The sequence below is a fragment of the Phlebotomus papatasi genome, chromosome 2 (genome assembly GCF_024763615.1).
Source record: "Phlebotomus papatasi isolate M1 chromosome 2, Ppap_2.1, whole genome shotgun sequence".
Lineage (NCBI taxonomy): Eukaryota > Metazoa > Arthropoda > Insecta > Diptera > Psychodidae > Phlebotomus > Phlebotomus papatasi.
The window spans coordinates 103917240-103936722 of NC_077223.1; the positions used below are offsets into that span (position 1 = coordinate 103917240).

The 19483-nt window shown below is 39.2% G+C and overlaps 3 protein-coding genes and 1 long non-coding RNA gene across 9 annotated transcripts; 2 read left to right on the plus strand and 2 right to left on the minus strand.

The window, feature by feature from the left end:
* On the plus strand, positions 1 to 6241 carry LOC129800538 (uncharacterized). Of its 6 annotated transcripts, XM_055845009.1 has the most exons (6): positions 64 to 213; positions 270 to 392; positions 457 to 705; positions 829 to 2106; positions 2185 to 2239; positions 5992 to 6241. In XM_055845009.1, the coding sequence occupies exons 1-6, from the start codon at positions 211 to 213 to the stop codon at positions 6048 to 6050; spliced, it is 1767 nt and encodes a 588-aa protein (XP_055700984.1). In that variant the 5' UTR covers positions 64 to 210; the 3' UTR covers positions 6051 to 6241. The 6 variants fall into 6 exon arrangements, with proteins under 6 accessions (XP_055700981.1, XP_055700984.1, XP_055700980.1 ...); XM_055845005.1 differs by having other exon boundaries at positions 457 to 2106; positions 2185 to 2353; XM_055845007.1 differs by having other exon boundaries at positions 457 to 2106.
* Positions 6228 to 7170, minus strand: LOC129800541 (mitochondrial import receptor subunit TOM22 homolog). Its single transcript, XM_055845012.1, has 3 exons — positions 6946 to 7170; positions 6788 to 6847; positions 6228 to 6722 (listed from the first exon to the last, which is right to left on the minus strand). The coding sequence occupies exons 1-3, from the start codon at positions 7039 to 7041 to the stop codon at positions 6408 to 6410; spliced, it is 471 nt and encodes a 156-aa protein (XP_055700987.1). The 5' UTR covers positions 7042 to 7170; the 3' UTR covers positions 6228 to 6407.
* Positions 7171 to 7179: 9 nt separating this feature from the next.
* LOC129800540 (proteasome subunit beta type-5) lies at positions 7180 to 19482 on the plus strand. The gene is made up of 3 exons (XM_055845011.1): positions 7180 to 7404; positions 7469 to 7667; positions 18931 to 19482. The coding sequence occupies exons 1-3, from the start codon at positions 7270 to 7272 to the stop codon at positions 19431 to 19433; spliced, it is 837 nt and encodes a 278-aa protein (XP_055700986.1). The 5' UTR covers positions 7180 to 7269; the 3' UTR covers positions 19434 to 19482.
* Positions 14950 to 15511, minus strand: LOC129800543 (uncharacterized). The gene is made up of 2 exons (XR_008751631.1): positions 15383 to 15511; positions 14950 to 15321 (listed from the first exon to the last, which is right to left on the minus strand). It is a non-coding gene; the product is annotated as an uncharacterized LOC129800543 (long non-coding RNA).
* Position 19483: the final 1 nt, after the last annotated feature.

The following is a 19483-nucleotide window of genomic DNA, read 5'->3' on the forward strand; positions in this document are numbered from 1 at the left end:
GTACTCGAATCGTACTAAAAATAAATGTATACGCGGTAGCCTTCCTAACATTGCGAAATTAAGTGGAGATGTATTCATTGTCAACCGGGTTTATATGAAGATCGGGAAGGACTTTTCTATGCTTTTCTAAAAAAAATTTCGATTTTTGTGATTTTTTTAGTGGTTAATACTGTGTATTCGTCTTATTTAACAATCCATAGAACGTCTAAAATGGTAAGTGATTGATTTACCTTGGGGAAAGCCTCAATTAAGCAGCAAAATTTGAATAGTTTTATGTGCCGCGTCTGGAGCTGGAAGGCCAAGGCCAGCGGATACTCAAACTGCTGCCGGATTACAATATTGTAGGCTCCCAGAAATCCAAGTCACACAATTCAATTGTCCTGGACGATGAGGTAAGAACCGGAGGAAGCTGTTTCTAAAGATAAGGCGAATAATGCGAATGCTTTTTTTTTGCAGTCAATCGATGGGAAGCACAGCCTTTTGTTTTTCAATCTTATGCAAAACACCACAGAGATCTTGGATTTGGCGTCAGAATCTGGGACTTTTGTGAACGACGAGAAGCTTCCAATTGCCACATGGAGGAGCCTGGAACATGGGCAAAAGGTGATGTTTGGAGGGGTTAAGGGGACATTTCTCACAGAATGCGGAGGAAAGGATTTGCGGGATTATACTCCGTCGCCCCATGAGGATCCCACAGTTCTCCCGGTGAGTCAGTTTTGTCAATTTCCCCGGCAGACCAAGGAAATCCTTGTGCCAGCTACACAATATGATGATACTTGCCCTGAAGCTGATCAATCAATAGAACATATTACCCTTTCCGAGACACAGAAATCCCACGAGAGCTCCCGGGAATCCTTTTGGGGTTCCCTTGGGGATATCGATAAGATTGACAATGAGCTGGATAGGAAGCTTGATGCTTTGGCTGAGCCGGTGGATCCAGACAAAATTGGCGAGAAATCCTTTAAGATCATTCCTGAAACACAAGAATCTCCATTGACAGAGAAAGGTCCACAGGAACACTTTGTCCTGCCCGAGACACAGGCTCCACGGAATTTATCTAGAAATTTCGACGAGGATGCCTGTGAGCAAATAACGCAAATTTTCAAGCCTCTTCCGACGGATATTGTCTTTCCGGATATCGAATCGCAGAATCTCTTGGCAGATTTTGGAGAGCCTCAGAAGGTTCCGGAGCAGCGTGCAGTTGAGATTGGGGAAGTGACTGTGATAGAGAAGAAGAATTCATCATTGGATGTAAGCCATCAGTTGATATCTCTGGATGATGGGCAAGAGACGGATTGCGAAGAGGAATTATCTGAAATTGAGTTGAAAACTCCGAAGAAACTTAACGAAAAATTGAACGAAAGGGAAGGATCTGTCACGCCAGAACTTGAGGAATTGCATCAAACGGAGAAATCTGAGCATCTGGACAAATTTACCATCCCCAATCTGCCTATTGTGCAGCTCAGGAGGCTCAATGTCCCGGTCAATGGGAATGCCAATGTCTACGATGAGGCTACTCAGGAGATGTCAAAAACTCCCTACGACATTCCAACACAAGCTTTTCCGTCTACGTCTGCGTCTTCTGGCATCACGCAGCCCTTTGATCGCAAGATATTCCCCACCAAAGATCCCATCGAAGCCTACCTGGCAGCCACTCAGGTCAACATCAATCCAATTGAACAGAGGAATGGCTCTATTCTAAGACTCAGTGAGATTTCTTCAGATGATCTCTCTCAATCCTCTCAAACTTCAACTCCTCCCTGTGCCATCAAACTCCCCAGCGCCGATGACGTAGCCAAGTTCCTCCGGAAGCATCCTACTACCCTCAAGCGAAAGGCATCAGTACAAAATCTCTTCCCAGAGAGCTCAGATGAAGAGGACCTTCCCACCGTCTACAGCGAAGCCATCTCGGCAAAGACTCCCAAGAAGGAACTATCAGCAGTAGTTGCCCAGAGACTCAAGCAGATCAGCATCCTAGACTCTCCAGACTCTTCAATGTTCGAGCCTGAATTAAATCCTTCCAAGGCAGCCCCAATTAGACGCAATCTCAGCAAGAAATCCTCACTGGCAAAAGAAGTACCGCCCAAGAAGCCACCAGAAACTCATGTAAGTAGCCCTGGAAAAAGTTTATTTCTCCGCATGAATTATCATTTTCTTATGGTTCCATCACACTTTCAAAAAAAGTCTTCTCCGCCTAGCGATGATCTATCTTGGAGGAGTTTGGATGGTTCTAGCTGTAGTGAGTACAATTCCCTTGTGGACCTTCTTTCCTATTCAGGCATTCCAGATGCAACTAAGCACCAGGCCCTCAATCTCAGGCAACTTGCTGAGAGTTTTTGGGCAAGATTCTCCTGTAACTATTTCTCTCTCTGATGCTTTATCTAATCTTTCTCTCAAATTCATCTTTCGCAAGTTTTTTGTACACATTCAACCACTTAGGTGAAATTCTTAATTTATAGGGATTGGATTGGGCTCAAATCTCGCCAAAGTGTGTTATCTAACCCCCTGTTCTTAAAAATTTATATTCTAATGGCGCTGGCACACCTTTTCAATTTAATGAAATTCAATCGATTGAAATTTTACCTCTCACTCTTTAAAAACTAAAATCAGATATAGTTGTCTCTTTCTGCCAAATGAAATTTATTTCAATTTCAATTTCAATTTCCATTTGAAAGAAAAGAGACAGCTATATCTGGTTTCAGTTTGAAAGAGTGAGAAGTAAAATTTCAATCGATTGAATTTCACTCAATTGAAAAGGTGTGCCAGCGCCATTAAATTTAGATGTGGCTGACTCTTTCTGCCAAATGAAAATTGAAATTTCAATTTTATGCCTCCGGCACACCTTTTGGATCAGGAAAATTTCATGAAGTCGAAATTCGAAGCCCTTTCTTTCTCACATTCTTTGCATATGTCTATTTCATTCTTTTGCACTCTTCTTCTTCTTTTAAACATCACTCCAAATTCAATTTCGATCAATCGAATTTGGTATGCGAAAGAATGAGATAGTCATATGCAAAACATTTAAGAAAGAAAAGGATGCGAATTTCGTCTTCATAAAATTTTCCTGGTCTAAAAGGTGTGCCGGAGCCATTATTTTCAATTTTCGTTTGACAAAAAGAGAAAACAATATCTGATTTTATGGCGCTGGCACACCTTTTCAATTTAGTGAAATTTAATCGATTGAAATTTTACCTCTTCATCAAATCAAATATCTCTCAAATCAAATATAGCTGTCTCTGTCAAATTAAAATTGAAATTGAAATTTCAATTTTCATTTGACAGAAAAAGACAAACATATCTTATTTCAGAATGAAAGAGTAAGAGGTAAAATTTCAATCGATTGAATTTCACTCAATTAAAAAGGTGTGCCAGCGCCATAAGAAAATTTCTAAACTAGCTGGTGCTAGAATTGTAAAAAAAATCGTACAGATCATATTTTTTTAGAGGAAAGAGGTTATATTGAAATTGAGGTTATGTTGGACTTAACCTAAAATAATTCAAACGTAACTTTTGAATGCAAAAACTAGGTTTTTTTAAAATTCATTTACCTAAACTTTAAAGACAAATAAAATATTATCCAGAGTTTATTTATTTGAGGTTAGAGGCACTCAATTTTGTCTTTTAAATTGCCAAAACCAACTTCAAAAGTAAATTTATGTACAGTAGACTCTCGCAAATTCGGCTCTTTTAAGATCGGGCTACTTTTTAATTCGGGCAGCGGTTACATTTGAAAAAAGTTTGTTGTCATTTTTCAAGTTTGATTATGATTATCAAATGAATCAAATATGCTCAAATTTGGCATGGTTTGTCTTAGTTTTGATGTGATTTTGCATTATTGAGGGATTTTCAGGCAATTTGAGTGTTGCATCTCGTTGCATTTCAAAAAGTTTGTCGCCCGAATTTCTGTCTAATTCGGCTGACATTTCGGTTCCATATGCCCGAATTTGAGAGATAGTCGTCTACTGTATTATCCAGAATTTATTTATTTGAGGCTAGCGTCACTCAATTTTGTCTTTTAAAATGTCAAAACCAATTTTAAAAGTAAATTAAGTATGTTGCATTTTCGAAAATATTGCTCAAAGCCTCCGGCACAATATTTAGATCGAGAAAAATTCCTGAAATCAAAATTAACATCTCTTCTTTCTCAAAAGTTTTGCATATTATGTCTATCTCAATTTTTCGCACTCAATTTGATCCAACGGATCGAATTACCCCATTCCTTACCATTGTATTATACGTCATACGCAAATTGAGTGATTTTAGATGATTTATTCCTGGGCAACTGATTCTCGAATTGCTGTCGGGAATGGATTTTTAGTAACTTTAGTTCTGCAATTATTCGGGAAAAATAGTCCGACAGAGATGAAAATACATTTTGTTATTGTTTTCTTGCTTCGCGGAAGGTCATTAAAAAAAACTAAAAAATTAACTAAATAATGAAACTGAGGTATAGAAAATATATAAATATAATAATTTAGTACTGAATTTATCATGAAAACAGTGACGTTTCCATTTGGAATAGCGAAAAATTTCCATTTGAAGCAGGTTTTAAATGAGCTTAATTTACCCTACCTTTTTTTCACATGGAATTGAAAATTTTCTAACAAATTTCTTGAAAAATGTCTCAAAGGAAATGGCTGATAAGCATACAACTTCCCGTGTATTTATGCAAATTAAGAATCTCACCTATTTATAAGCTGAAGCGGTATCATTGGAAAGTTTAGGTCAGATCATGACCCAATCATTTGATAAAAATATTACGCATTTCTGTTTTTGTAAAAAAAGCGCTCAATTTGTGTTCGCTTTTTTTTTACACAAATAATGAGTTAATGGAGATTACATTTTTTGAGTAATCAACCAAGGAGAAAACAATGATCTCGTACATCATAACCTTTTTCATTTTATCCTAGACACTTTTCCTTATCTAAACACATTGGAGAAATTATCGTATTATTCACATGAAAAAAGAACATGTTTCTTTAGTACTTTATACCATTCTCATGTGCAGCTGCGTTATCGACTTTTTATTCCGTTGATTCCAATCACGATTGTTGAGTGGTTTTGGAAGATGATTTGGACAGGGGGACAGGGGAAAACAGTCGAGACGGGTACCAATTCAAATAAGAGAATTCAAAACCAATCCAAAAAGAAGAAGAAACGAAAAATTAACAGGGAAAGTTTCTCTCTTAAATATTTTTTTTAGTACACGACTGTTCTCAAATGCTTCTGCATTATCGACTTTTGTTTGAGTTGGTTTCTGTCACGACTCTGATGGTTAAAAAAAAATAGTGAAAACTGGATAAAAAGTCGAGAGAAGAACCAACTCAAAGAAAAGTAGATAATCCAGAAGGAGTTGAGAACCGTTCTGTGCTAAAAAATGCCCAGGATAAAATTTCCGCTTTTCATTTTTAATTGGAATAGCGTCTTTGTGGTGCTGTTCCAATGAAAAATGAATATGTTTTTAGTACTTAAATCTTCTCAAATACTTCTGTTGGTTCCTGTCTCGACTGTTTTCTTCAGTTCTCGCCGTGTTCTAAAACCACAAAACAGTCGTGACAGGAACCAATTCAAAGAAAAGTCGATAATGCAGAAGCATTTGAGAACAGTAATGTTCTAAAAAACATGTTTGTTTTTCATTGGAATTTTTTTTTTCATTTTCATTCATTTAGTTTGAATTCAAGTCACAATCTGACCTTAAATCCGATAATACCGCTTCTGATCTAGACTTATCATTTGGTTTTGGATCCTGTAGCTAAAATTATCATCGCTGCCTACGTCTTTAGTCCGACTTCAATTGGATTCGGTAAAAACTACATTGAACCACTTGGATGATTTTTCTTTGTGACCCCGAGAGATCAAGGAAAAAGGATCCTTTCAAAATTCTTGTGACTAAAATGCTTGAATTTGTTCTATTCACTTACATGTAAATGTGTCCGGGAATTCCTAAGAGCAATTCCTAAAATACCTTGTACGACTTTTTTAATGTTTCAGAAGCCAGAACCACCTCAAGAATCTTTAAGAAGGTCAAAGAGAACAATCAAGAAGGTTAAACGATTGGAATACGAATGTGAAGCAGTAGATATTGCAGGACCAAAATCTCGTGGACGTGCAAAGGGTAAGCGCTAGAGCGCTCTGGAACCATTTACAATGTGTACAAATCTCTCTCTTTTGAACTGAATTCTAATGTAAATAAAATGATATGGAAGTGGCGTGAATAAAACAAGAAATTTCTAAATGCTAACCGGTATCTCTGTAATTTAGTTTTTTTTTTTAGATAAATCCTTGGGATTTTCAAGGATTATCGCTAGACTATAAATTTTTTCTGTGGCCAAATGACCAGATGATAGCTTTTTCTGTAGTGCACAATCTCGTTTCGTGGGTTTTTTTTACCTCATGGACACCAGGGATTATCGCGCCATGGGTGGCAAGGCTGGCATTCCTCCGGGAGTTGCTGCCAGGGCTGAACTGGGTCCCAGCAGAGCTTGTTTCTGCTGATTGCGTTGTGCCTCCTGCAACTGGGCACGTTCCACCTCGATGAAGACTGGTGCAAAGAGGAGGATGGAGCTGGTGAAGAAGATCCACGAGGCATTGCAGGTCAACTTAAACAAAGATTTAACACTGCGACTGGACAAATCCGTCACCGTTGAGCAAACATTGCGCACCGGCTCGGGAAACATCTCCGTCAGACCCCACAGTCGTTCCCCCAAGGTCTCATCAGGCTCCTGGGACAAAAAATATGCAATATTTTTGACTTCCGGACAGAATGTGAGGTTATGACCAAACTTACATCGTCAAAATTCTCTCCAGCACCATCTCCATCCGTATTTGTTATGGCATTCGAGGGTTCCTAGAAGGTATCATGACAAAATTTTGTAAGTTCTCAGGGGCAGAAGCACTGGGAAATTGATGAAAATGTGTCTGGAAAATATTGATCTGCCCTCTTACATTTTTTTGACGTTCCGGTGTTTCATCTTTGCTGCCGCTCATTGATACAATTCCACTATCTTTATCCACAAAACCAATGTCCGAGTCTGAATCCATCAAATAAACAAACAAGACTTAAGTATTTTCACTGCTTTTCACAAATTTTCGCACATTTATTGCCTCTTGTTTTTCTCTCTTCTCTCCAAAAATTTTCCCTCAAACTTAACGAAGCATGCGCCTGCGCTGTAACCACTTTCGTTAAGTTGTCAAAAACTCAACGACAACTCTGGAAAACAACAATCATCCTCTGTGTTTTCTCATTTAGTAAGTTTTTCTCGTAAAAAAATGGCTCTTGCTGATGTCTGTGGGCTCTCATTGAATTCCTTCGATGATCCATCAGTTCTGAAATTCCGTGGAACTCAGAATTTGTGCGAAAACTGGGAGAATCCTCTGCAGCTTGCAGTTCCTCCGTTTGAGAATGTGAGTGAGGTTATGTTGTCCGGATGATTCCGCAAATTTCACCAATTTTTTTCTATTTTTCCAGCCTGCTGAGAATCTGGCCAAACTGCAGGACTACGGTGCTTCAACTGGGATCAAAATTGACTTTGATCATGGTACCACAACATTGGGATTCAGATTTGAGCATGGTGTCATCATGGCTGTGGATTCCCGAGCCACCGGAGGGCAGTTTATCGGGTCCAATAACATGAAGAAGGTCATAGAGATCAATGAATATCTCCTGGGTGAGTACAATCTATTCCCTTATATTCCCTGTAGTGAATTTGTGATACCCCTTTTATGGATTCCCGGTCACTTACAGTTTCCGGATAAGTTTTGAATAGAAGTAGGTGGGGCTGTTGCGGAGAAAGTACTCTTAAGAACGCTATTTTGTAGTTTAAAGTCAACTATTTTAAATCTTAACATAAGGAAATGGCAAAGTGTGTTAGCATTGCGGAATGCTCGAACTCAGCAGATAGAACTTTCTGTGAATCATTTTTTTTAGCATGGTCTTATTGCTTACTAGTCTACTAGCGATTAAATTGATTCATAATTAGAAGAGAATTTGAAAATCATAAAAATGTAAACGCGAGAAAGATAAGTCATTTACGGATAACCTATTAATAAGTGATTTCAAGACCTTTCCAAAAAATACAAATTTAGCCAAATCGGTTCAGAAATCAGCCGTCTAGAGTGGTTTTAAACTTTATTCTTCAAAAATTAAAGATGGCAATTTTTTAGGTTGTAGATTTGTGTGGACGAAATGTTGGCCTGGTCCACTTCCAAAACATATCCAAAAATAAAAGAAATCGTAGGAGCCGTTTTCGAAATAAAGGCCTTTACACATTGGGGACAATTTTCATCAAAAATTGCATTTTTGACAGAATTTTGACGTTTGCACTTATGGCCTCTACACATTGGGAGCAATTTTTGTCAAAAATTGCTTTTTTGAAGGAAATTCCCTGCACCAAGGGGGAAACGTCAAAAACGCAATTTTTGACGAAAATTGCTCCCAATGTGTAGACGCCTTTACAGTAGTAAAAGCGTTTTCCTTCAAGAAAGTAATTTTTGACGAAAATCGCTCCCAATCTGTAGACACCATAAAGGCGTCTACACATTGAGAGCAATATTTTCGTCAAAATTTGCCTTTTTGAAGGAAATTGAGTGAACTGCTGTAGGTGAAAACGTCAAAATTCTGTCAAAAATGCATTTTTAATGAAAATTGCTTGTTGGGGACCAAGTCCCCTGGGTCAAACAAATCAAGAGATAGTGGACTGTATTTATTTTTATTAACTCAATTTCCCCGTGGCGGACTGCAAGGACTTGATTACTTTGGCGATGACTAAATGGCTGATTACAAATGAATGAATGAATGTTGGTGGTCCCTAAAATAAATATACACTTCAATTCATTTCTTTAATTCAAACAATTCAATCCTTACTTTAATCTCAAACGGCCTCCGTTTGCTTCCACCAACCTCAAGCTTTTTGAAAGTTTACAACCTGTAATTCAATTAATAATTTTTATCCTGACGCCATTTTAAATTTCTTTCAATCGTTTATCGAACCTACCAAGTTATATAACTCTTTTTCCTGACTCAGGACTTAGCTTGATCGTCTCCCAAGGAGTTCAGCCAAATCTAACCAATAAATATTACTAAATTAAATAGATTTTTAACATGAGGAAATATCCTAACTTACGCAAATTCTTTTCCTATGAAAATTCACAAATGCACGTCACGCCACGCTTTCTACAAAAAGACTGACAAATGTGCCGGAAGGGCTTACATAATAAATCTTCAAATATTTCCGCCAGTTAGCGCTCGCGTTTCCAACATTTTCCCCTCTGGTGCTCCTGCACCCACCTACTCCACGTCCAGCACAGCAAGCTTTGCAACTGGTCTCTTGTATAGGCCGTAACGAGTTCTTACCATCACTGAACGAATTTTCCCATCAGGGGCAGGAAATACTTCTTCCACTCGACCCAAGGGCCACTGGTTGCGAGGTAACTGTTCATCACACACAACAACGACATCTCCAATCTTGATAGTTTTAGTGGTAGAATACCACTTAGTTCGTCTTGTCAACTCGGGAAGGTACTCACGCATCCATCTACGCCAAAAATGGTCTGCGTAATACTGGGCTCGTCTCCATGCTTTGCGGAGGAACAAATCGCTGTCATCAAAGGTCCCAATCGGTCGGTTCTCTCCAGATCTTCCAATCAAGAAATGATTGGGAGTGATGGCAGTCTCGTCATCAGGATCAATCAACACATAAGTTAAAGGCCGGTTATTTAGAATATACTCCACTTCAATAAAGAATGTGTGTAACTCCTCATCAGTGGGATGCCGTGTCCTCATGACCTCTTTCAATACAACTTTGACGGAACGGACAAGTCTTTCCCAAACACCGCCCATATGTGGTGCGGCTGGTGGATTAAAGTGAAATTCCACACGCTTTTCGGAGAAGGTTTCCTGGATCTTCTTTTCATCTACGGCTGCATAAAGTCGTCGAAATTCGTTATCAGCTCCTCGAAGATTTGTTCCATTATCACAGAACATATCAGTTATAGATCCGCGTCGATTCATGAAACGTCTAATTGCCATGATGGCACTGTCTGTCGTCAGGGAGTGTGCGACTTCCAAGTGCACAGCACGAGTCGCTAGGCAAGTGAAGATTACTCCCCATCTTTTCTCCACACGACGACCCACCTTCACTTCTAATGGTCCAAAATAATCCATTCCACTCTTTACAAAGGGATACACTGAATCATTAACTCTTGCGGATGGAAGCACGGCCATTTCAGGAATCAAAGGTTGGGCGCGTTTGTTTTTGCAAATTTGACACTCATGCCAAGCCCTCTTGACTGCCACTCTCACTCTTGGAATATAAAATCTTTCACGAACGTTGTTTACAACTTGTTCTCGTCCTTGGTGATGATTCCGAACATGAAAATCACTAATAATCAACTTTGTCCCCACGTGCTTCGGCGGAAGAATAATGGGGCACTTTACTCGCACTTCACTATTTTGCAAACGTGATCTCATTTTCAATAATCCATCAGAATCCACAAACGGCGTCAAATGATACAAATCACTTTCTTTGGGAATTACTTTTCCCTCTTGGAGACACTGTATTTCTCTTCTGTACACTGACTGTATTTCCTGAAGCAACACTTTTTCTGCTTCTATCAAATCACTCACTTTGAGTCCGGGTAATTCACTTGTTTTTAGATTTTCTTTCGCTTTACGCCACTTTTCCAACCAAAACTGCGCACAATTTTTCACTTGAGCAGTCGCTCTGACAAGTCGATTCCAGCGGGAAAAACGACTCATCTCTGGAATCAGACGATTTCCAATAAACCTTTCAACGTTCACTAACACTTGAAACACCTCAATGTCTCCATTGTCTGCAACTTTTTGTTTTTTATCATCTTGAGGCCATTGTTCCTCCTCCAATTTCAGGAAGGGCGCCCCAGTGAACCATTTAGAGGACGCACTGAAATCACACGGCTTTCTACGCGTGGCCAAATCAGCTGGATTCTGTGTAGTCGAAATCCATCTCCATTGATGAATCTCTGTCAGTTGGTCAATTTCACTTATTCTGTGTCCAACAAACTGCTTGTATCTACGAGAATCACTTTTGATCCACCCCATCACCGTTAGGGAATCCGTCCACAAAACCACTCGATCAAATTCAAGATCCAAAGATGTTTTTACCGCAACGCTAACTCGCGCACTAAGCACTGCAGCTTGTAACTCAAGTCTTGGGATACTGGTAGCTTTCAATGGAGCAACTTTAGTTCTAGCACACACAAAAGCCACTTCAACACTATTTTCACTTTCAATCCGTAAATATGCAACTGATGCATAGGCACTCTCGCTGGCGTCTCCAAAGACGTGTAGCTGGATTGAAGTTGCTTCCGGAAGTTTCGGAGAATAACATCTCGGTATCTTCACTGTGTCAATCATTTTTAGCTCCTTGATGAATGCTTGCCACTGCTCCAAAGCCACACCATAAATGATGTCGTCCCATCCAATTTTCTGACGCCAAATCTCTTGGAGAATCATCTTTCCTTTCACCGAAAACATAGCCAAAAATCCCAATGGATCGAAGATTGACATTACCAGCCGTAATACTTCTCTCATTGTGGGTATCTTCTCTCCAGACAGAATATCAGATGCGACGCGATGGAATGTGGTCTTGAAAGTGAAGACATCTTCAGAAGAGTCCCACCACAAGCCAAGAATTCTTTCAGGTTCATCCTTCGCATTCAAACTTTTCATCGTGTCACTCACACAATTAAGAATTCTGCTGTCATTGGCTGTCCAGTTCACTATATCAAAGCCACCGGCTTTATGAACCTGAACAATATCCTTGATCAATCCGCGAGACTCCTCAATGGTATCTGCACATCCCAGATAATCGTCACAGTATGTATTGTGTAGTATTCCCTTCACTGCCTCTGGGAATTCTTCGGCATATTCTTGGGCATTTAGATTCTTCACATATGACGCTAGAGTGGGAGAACAAGATGCCCCAAATGTCATCACATTCATCTTGTACTCTTCTGGCTCATTTTTCCTATCCATTCCTCTCCATAGGATTCTTTGATAGTTGGTATCTTCTGCCCTAACATAAACTCTATGAAACATCTCCTTGATGTCTCCAGTGAATGCGAATTTACCCTTTCTGAAGTTTTCCAACACTGCCGGAAGTGATTTCAATAAGTCTGGCCCGCTCATCAGCAGATCGTTAAGTGATACATTCCCTGACTTAGCCGCACAGTCGAATACCACTCGAATTTTTCCCTTAGCCGGGTGAAAAACCGCAAAGTGTGGAAGATACCAAGTATTTCCAGTAGGAGTCATCCTATCTTCTTCTGTGAGCTTTATCAAGTATCCCTTCTCAAGATGATCACTTATCTTGGCACAGTAAGCCTCGGCCAATGCCGGATCTCTGTCTAGTTTCCTCTCCATGGTGTACAAGCGCTTGACAGCTACATCTCTTGACTCTGGCACAATTGGTTGATGACCTTGCTTCCACAGCAATCCAGTCTCGAAACGCCCATCACTCGTCCTACGGGTGGTGCGCTTCATGATTTCAAGAGCTCTCTTATCTTCACGAGAGAGTACCTTCTCTTGACCTTCAGTACCAAAGCCCTCCAAGGAAAAGGAATTCTTCACCATTTCATACAGCTCATCTTTGCGTTCCACAATAGAGTAGGAGTAGGTCTTTACCTCACATGAGGTTTGATTATTCAATTTTCCCATTACTACCCAGCCTAACCAAGTTAAAGCCAGATAGGGAGCGTTCCACGGTCCGTGGATAATCTCCCGTGACACAATCAAGGGAGTGTTGTCCAGCCCTATCAGCAGATCGGGCTCTGCATCCACCATGGATTCAGAATGACCATCGGCCATATGTTTCCAGTCCCGTGACAGTGCTTCCATATCCACTGTCTGCCTAGGGAGACTTAACTCACAGACAGTCCTAACTTTCTGCATTAAATACTCCTTGGCTTTGGGATGAGTACCTCTGATTCTACAGTTGACAACAGTCGATGTCAGATCAGTACATGCTGTCGGTCCAGCTCCTTGCCACGTCAGAGGGCACTTTGGTCCACTAAGCCCCAATTTCTCTGCTAGAGATGCCTTCATCATTGTCAGCATGGAGCCCTCATCCAAAAAGGCGTAGACCTTCAAGGTACCTTTCGGTCCAGTAACATACACCGGAAGTATCTTCATGAGAATCTTATTACTCGTATTGGCATGAGCCACTGTGGCTCCAGTCATCACAATTCCCCTCTGTGGGGAAATTTCATCTTCCTGATCCGAGTCCTGATCAGTCTCAGTAGGGAAATCTGAAGCATCTAGCTTCTCCTCATCTTCTCTCTGAGCTAGAGAGAACATTTGCTGCTTGTCATCTCTGTGGAGAAGATTGTGGTGTTTCTGACCACAACCAGGTTTTGGACATTTTCCGTTATCACTGCAAGTTGAGAGAGAATGATTTGGCTTCAAGCATCTGAAACAAACTCCCTTTTCTCTCACAATCTTCCATCTGTCGCTTATTTTGAGCTTCTTAAAAGTCTCACAATTTTGTGGGGCATGTTTTCCCTTGCAAAAGCTGCATGCCGCCATTTCGGCTCTCAGCTCGGTCAATTCATTGACAGTTGCCACGGTTTTGCCTTTGACAGGTTTCTGCTCAATTTTCGCTGAGTCCCTAACCTGTACACGATAATTCGCCGCCCTGGCCTTTACCGCAATCCAGTCACACAAGGTTTTCACTGTCACGTAGCTCTTGGTCACCTGGAATTCTGACCAAGAAATCTGCATTGACATCGGGAGCTTTAGCACAAGCTCATCCAGCAGCTGGGGATTATCAATGTAGCACATTCGGTTGAATTCCTCAATCGCTGCTACCATGTTCACCATCATAGTGGAAAATTCAACCAAGCTCTCCGGCTTGTCTACTCTTACAGGTGGGTAAGCCTTCACCTGTGCAATCATGGTGCGAATCAGATGTTCAGGTTGTCCATATCGCTCTTCCAGTGACGACAAAGCCTTGTTCACATTCGATGCTGAGTAGAGAAGAAATCTGACTGTTTCTTTGGCTTCTCCAGTGAGACACCTCTGAAGCAGGTTGAGTCTCTCAACATCCGTATATCCACACGTCTGGGTAGTGTTCTCGTACCAAGCACGGAACAACGGCCATTCCTTCACACTCCCATCAAACTTTTGTACATCTGTTCCAAAAGATTGGCGTACAAGAAAACGCTCCATAACCTCCAAAACATCCGATGACGTTTTTGAGTGTTTGTCCACATCATTAGTGGCATTTTGCTTCACTTTGGAGCCAGTAAGTTTGGTGTCAATTTCTCTCTCTTTAGCCTTCACAGCTTCCTGAATTGCCGAATGGAACTGATCATTTGTCATTGTGAGAACTTCCTTCTTCGGGGCTGCGTCGTCAATCAGTTTCTTCTGGAACTCTGCAAACCTGTCAACGATCACGTCCAGATTCACTGGTGCCTCTTCATCATCAGACACGACATTTCCCCTCGTAACCAGAGGGTTGAAAAGTTCAACTTTCTTGCGTGAATTCGATGAAAAAGGTGTTGAGGTCCTTGGAATATCCCCCTGGACATCCCCCAGAATTGTTGGTGAATTCATCCGCTTAGATTTCATCATACTTTGGCGCAACTCAAGTTCCTTTTCCCGCAATGACAAAAACTCCATTTCCTTACGTGTTCTCTCAATCTTAGCCTGAGTGAGAGTCAGTTCAAGGTCGTTATCCTCCTCATCAAAGCCATAACGAGTTGGAGGTCGACCTTTTGTTGCCCTTTGGCTCTTGCGAGGCATCGTGCTATTCGTCTGGAAAGCCCTCACAAATCAAGAATCACAATCGCGACAATCGCGGTCCTTTCCGGACAGAACAATCAAATCCTCTGCAGTCCGTTGCAGTCACTGATCCACGGTGAGAAGGACCACTTGTTGGGGACCAAGTCCCCTGGGTCAAACAAATCAAGAGATAGTGGACTGTATTTATTTTTATTAACTCAATTTCCCCGTGGCGGACTGCAAGGACTTGATTACTTTGGCGATGACTAAATGGCTGATTACAAATGAATGAATGAATGTTGGTGGTCCCTAAAATAAATATACACTTCAATTCATTTCTTTAATTCAAACAATTCAATCCTTACTTTAATCTCAAACGGCCTCCGTTTGCTTCCACCAACCTCAAGCTTTTTGAAAGTTTACAACCTGTAATTCAATTAATAATTTTTATCCTGACGCCATTTTAAATTTCTTTCAATCGTTTATCGAACCTACCAAGTTATATAACTCTTTTTCCTGACTCAGGACTTAGCTTGATCGTCTCCCAAGGAGTTCAGCCAAATCTAACCAATAAATATTACTAAATTAAATAGATTTTTAACATGAGGAAATATCCTAACTTACGCAAATTCTTTTCCTATGAAAATTCACAAATGCACGTCACGCCACGCTTTCTACAAAAAGACTGACAAATGTGCCGGAAGGGCTTACATAATAAATCTTCAAATATTTCCGCCAGTTAGCGCTCGCGTTTCCAACATTGCTCCTAATATGTAGATGCCTTAAGACAAAACACATGATTTTGTTGGGGTTGGAGGGGAGTGGGGGAAAATAAAAATCATAATATTGTTCCTTGGGTCGACTTATGGGGGGGTCCTCTGAAAATTGGAAGTTCGTATCTTTTACCATTTCACTTCTAGATGGGTAACAAGTTTACTGACAGAAAAACAACGAAATATTTAAAAAAAAAAAAGTTTGATCATTTACGGGTACTTAACCGATTCATTACCGATTGTGACCGATGCAATCACGTTGGAAATTTCAAAACCTTTCCAAAAAAATCCATTTTATCCAAATCGGTTGAAAAATGAGCTCTCTTCTAGAAGTATGGTTAAACTTTTTCCTTCAAAAGTTGATGGCTATTTTTTAGGTCATACAGTAGACTCTCACTCAATCGGGCGACAAATTTTGTTGACAATTTTCACGTTTAATTATGAAGCTACTTCGCTCAAATTCGCTGTAGTTCTTCCTATTTTATCGTGATTCTTTATAATTGAGCGCTTTTTGTGGAATTTGCAAAGGCTTTGACGCCCAAATCTATCGATAAACCGGATGACATTTTGCCCCATATTCCCGATTGAGAGAGAGTCTACTGTATATTTGTTTGGACGAAATGTTTACCTGAAGCACCCCCAAAACATATCCAAAAATAAAAGAAATCGTAGGATCTGTTTTCGAAATATACCAAAAAAACATGGTTTGATGGAAACTTGCCCAAATTAGCTCAATATAAATTCTAAATTTTTATCATGGATAGAAAATTAGTTTAAAATTAACAAAATATAAATCACCTAAATTATAATTGGAAACTAAGCTGAAAAATAAATAAAGACAAGATAAGTCTTTGACCTTGCAGACTCTCAAGGATGAATGAGTAGAGGTTATTGACATGGGTAAAATCGGTCCGACTATAATTTTTTAAAATGCGGGAAGAAAAAAAAAACGATTGAATTCGTTTGTGAGAAATCCCGAAAAATATAGGATTCTTAGGGAAAAATCGAGGTTTTAATAGTATCAGCGTCAGAAAATCTTAAAGTGCGAGCAATTTTATTGCTTTTTGAGAGCCTAGCTAATTATCTTTAATAATCCAATTTCCAATTCTAAGTTAAATGTTTCCAAAAAAAAATTGTAATTGATAAAAAAATAGAGTAGATAAGCCATATAGCTAAACCTTAGGTCTGAAGCCCGTATGAGGGTCTTTTGAAAGAAAATCTCTGGAAGAGTCCAAGTCCACAGTGATTCTGCATTTATAAAGATAGGCGGAAGCAGCGTACCTCTGAATTTGGACACCTTTGAAATAGGCCTTTTTCTCCTATTTCTAAAAATTAAACTTGAACTTACCGTGATTATAATTTTGCTTCACCGAATTATATTAATATCATGGTAAGGTTCTATTTTTAAATAGGAGAAAAAAATAATTTGAATAAGTGCCCCAATTCAAAGGTACCCCACTTCTCCCTACGCTTTCGCGTTTCTAAGGTTGCTTTTGGATCAATTTCTCTGTTTTTATAAATTCTCGTGTTTCTGGCTTGCATGTTTTTTCGATAAGTTATTTTGTTTCTTGTTTGGAAATTTTTCTTTGTTTTTCTTGGGTTTGTATGTTTCTTCGTTGGGTTTACATGTGTTTGGTAAAATTTCCAAATTTCTTGTTTAGGTATATTTTTTCGTTTTTAATGTTTCCGTAATTCTTAGAAACGTTTCTGTGTTTCTTAGATGAGACTTCAGAGATATTTAGAAACCTTACCATGTTTATTTGTTTGCGTTTCTGTTTTTACGATTTTGATGAAAACGTTTCCAAATTTCTTTAGAACGATCGACGATCTTTTTTTCATATTGATTCAATTTCCGCAATCCTAAAATTGTTTCCAAAGTTTTTATCACGTTTCCATGTTTCTTGCAACTTTGGCGTGTGTCCTCGTTGAGTTTTTGTGTTTTTAAAAACGTTTCCGAGTTTCATGTTTCCATTATCGGGGTTTTGGAAACGTTTCCGTGTTTCTCGAGCACAATTCCGTGTTTTATAGATGTTTTGTCAGTTAAATCAGCATTTATCGTAACTTTATTTTTGCGATTTTGAGATATATACATATTTGGAATCAGCGTAATTTTGTTTATTAAACGCAGTTGTGAAAAAGAAACTTTTATAAGCCCAATAAAAATTATTTTAAACAAAAATTATCGTAAGTGCCCTTAATTAAAAAAAATTTATCAGAATTTGTCGTAACTTCCATTTTCGGGGAAGTTACGATAAATTTCCATACAAAATTTTCAGTAATCAGCATTTGCCGTAACTTCTTTTGCTCACTTGCGTGGCTTGTAATTTGCAGCAAAATTGCAATATTTCTCAATAAAACGTTTATAAACTCTTCCAAATATCGAAAGACAGTGCGAATAGTGTAACATGAAATCATTTTAATTCAATATTTGCGAGAAAAAAAGTGAGGAAAAATCCCTGCCCATCTGTCATTATTTCAAAACAAAACAAGCGATGCGGCGCACAAAATTTTTTAAATAAAATTTATGAAATAAAAGCTTTTAGGGACAGGGGCCACAGTTTAATTGACTAATTTAGTGAAATAAAGGCACTCATTATCACTAGAGTAATTAAAATTGATATAATGTGTTTTTGAAAATTGTCGTAACTTCCAAGATCTCCATACATTAGAAGTTACGGATTTATAAACGATGCAAGTTACGATAAAATATTATTGTGTTTCTTCTAACATATATCTCAATATCTCAGCTTTTAAATCATTTTATGAAGATTTTTTCAAGTTAACTTGCAGTTTATTAGTGCCACTTTTATTATTTTGACTCAAAAGTATCGCATTCGGGGCTCATTTTTAAGAAAAATAATATTGAACTGAAAATTTCGTCTCCTGAAAAGTTGTTAAAATGAAGTTACGACAAATGCTGATTTAACTGACGAATTTTTGTTTTCCTGGGGGTGAATTCTGAAATTCATGAGTTTTACACGTGATAAATTCACAACTTTTAGATCGCCTTTTGTGAGTATTTCATGAGCTTTCCCTACAAAGTATCATAGCAGTGCAGTAGCGCAGACGATTCCCTGCAAAAACTCAATTTTTGATGAAAATTTCAGCAATTTAACTCTTCCATGTTTCATGTAACGTTTCCGTGTTTTTTGAAACTTCTCCGTGTTTCTTCGTTGAGTTTTAGTGTTTTTTAGAAACATTTTCAAGTTTCTTGTTTCCATTTGCGGTTTTGGAAACGTTTTTGTGTTTCTCAAGTGCTTTTTCGCGTTTCTAAAAATGTTTCCAATGTTTCTTATGAGAATATCACGTATTTTGAATTTCAAAAAACGTTTCTCAGCCATATTCTTTACAATGAATTTCTCCATTGCTTTTTTTTTTTTTAAACAATTAATTTATCAGGAACTATCGCTGGAGGAGCTGCTGATTGTGTCTATTGGGATCGTGTTCTGACCAAGGAATGCCGTTTGCATGAGCTGCGCAATCGGGAACGGATCTCAGTGGCAGCTGCTAGCAAAATCATGGCCAATATCATTTTCAATTACAAGGGAATGGGATTGAGTATGGGAATGATGCTGGCTGGGTACGATAAACGTGGTCCTGGGCTGTACTACATTGATTCCGAGGGCAGCAGGACTCCCGGGAAGGTGTTTTCTGTGGGTAGTGGCTCTGTCTATGCCTATGGTGTCCTGGATTCGGGATACAAGTGGGATCTGAAGGAGGAGGAAGCCTATGAATTGGCTCGTCGGGCAATCTACCATGCGACACACAGGGATGCCTATTCCGGTGGTACCATCCGCGTCTATCACATGACGAAGAATGGATTTATTCACATCAGTGATGAGGATTGCATGGATCTCCATTACAAGTATCAGGATGAGAAACTCCAGAAGTACGGACCGTAGGGAGTTTCAGGGAGGTTTTTTTTTCTATCAATAAATTGCTTTTAAAAGAA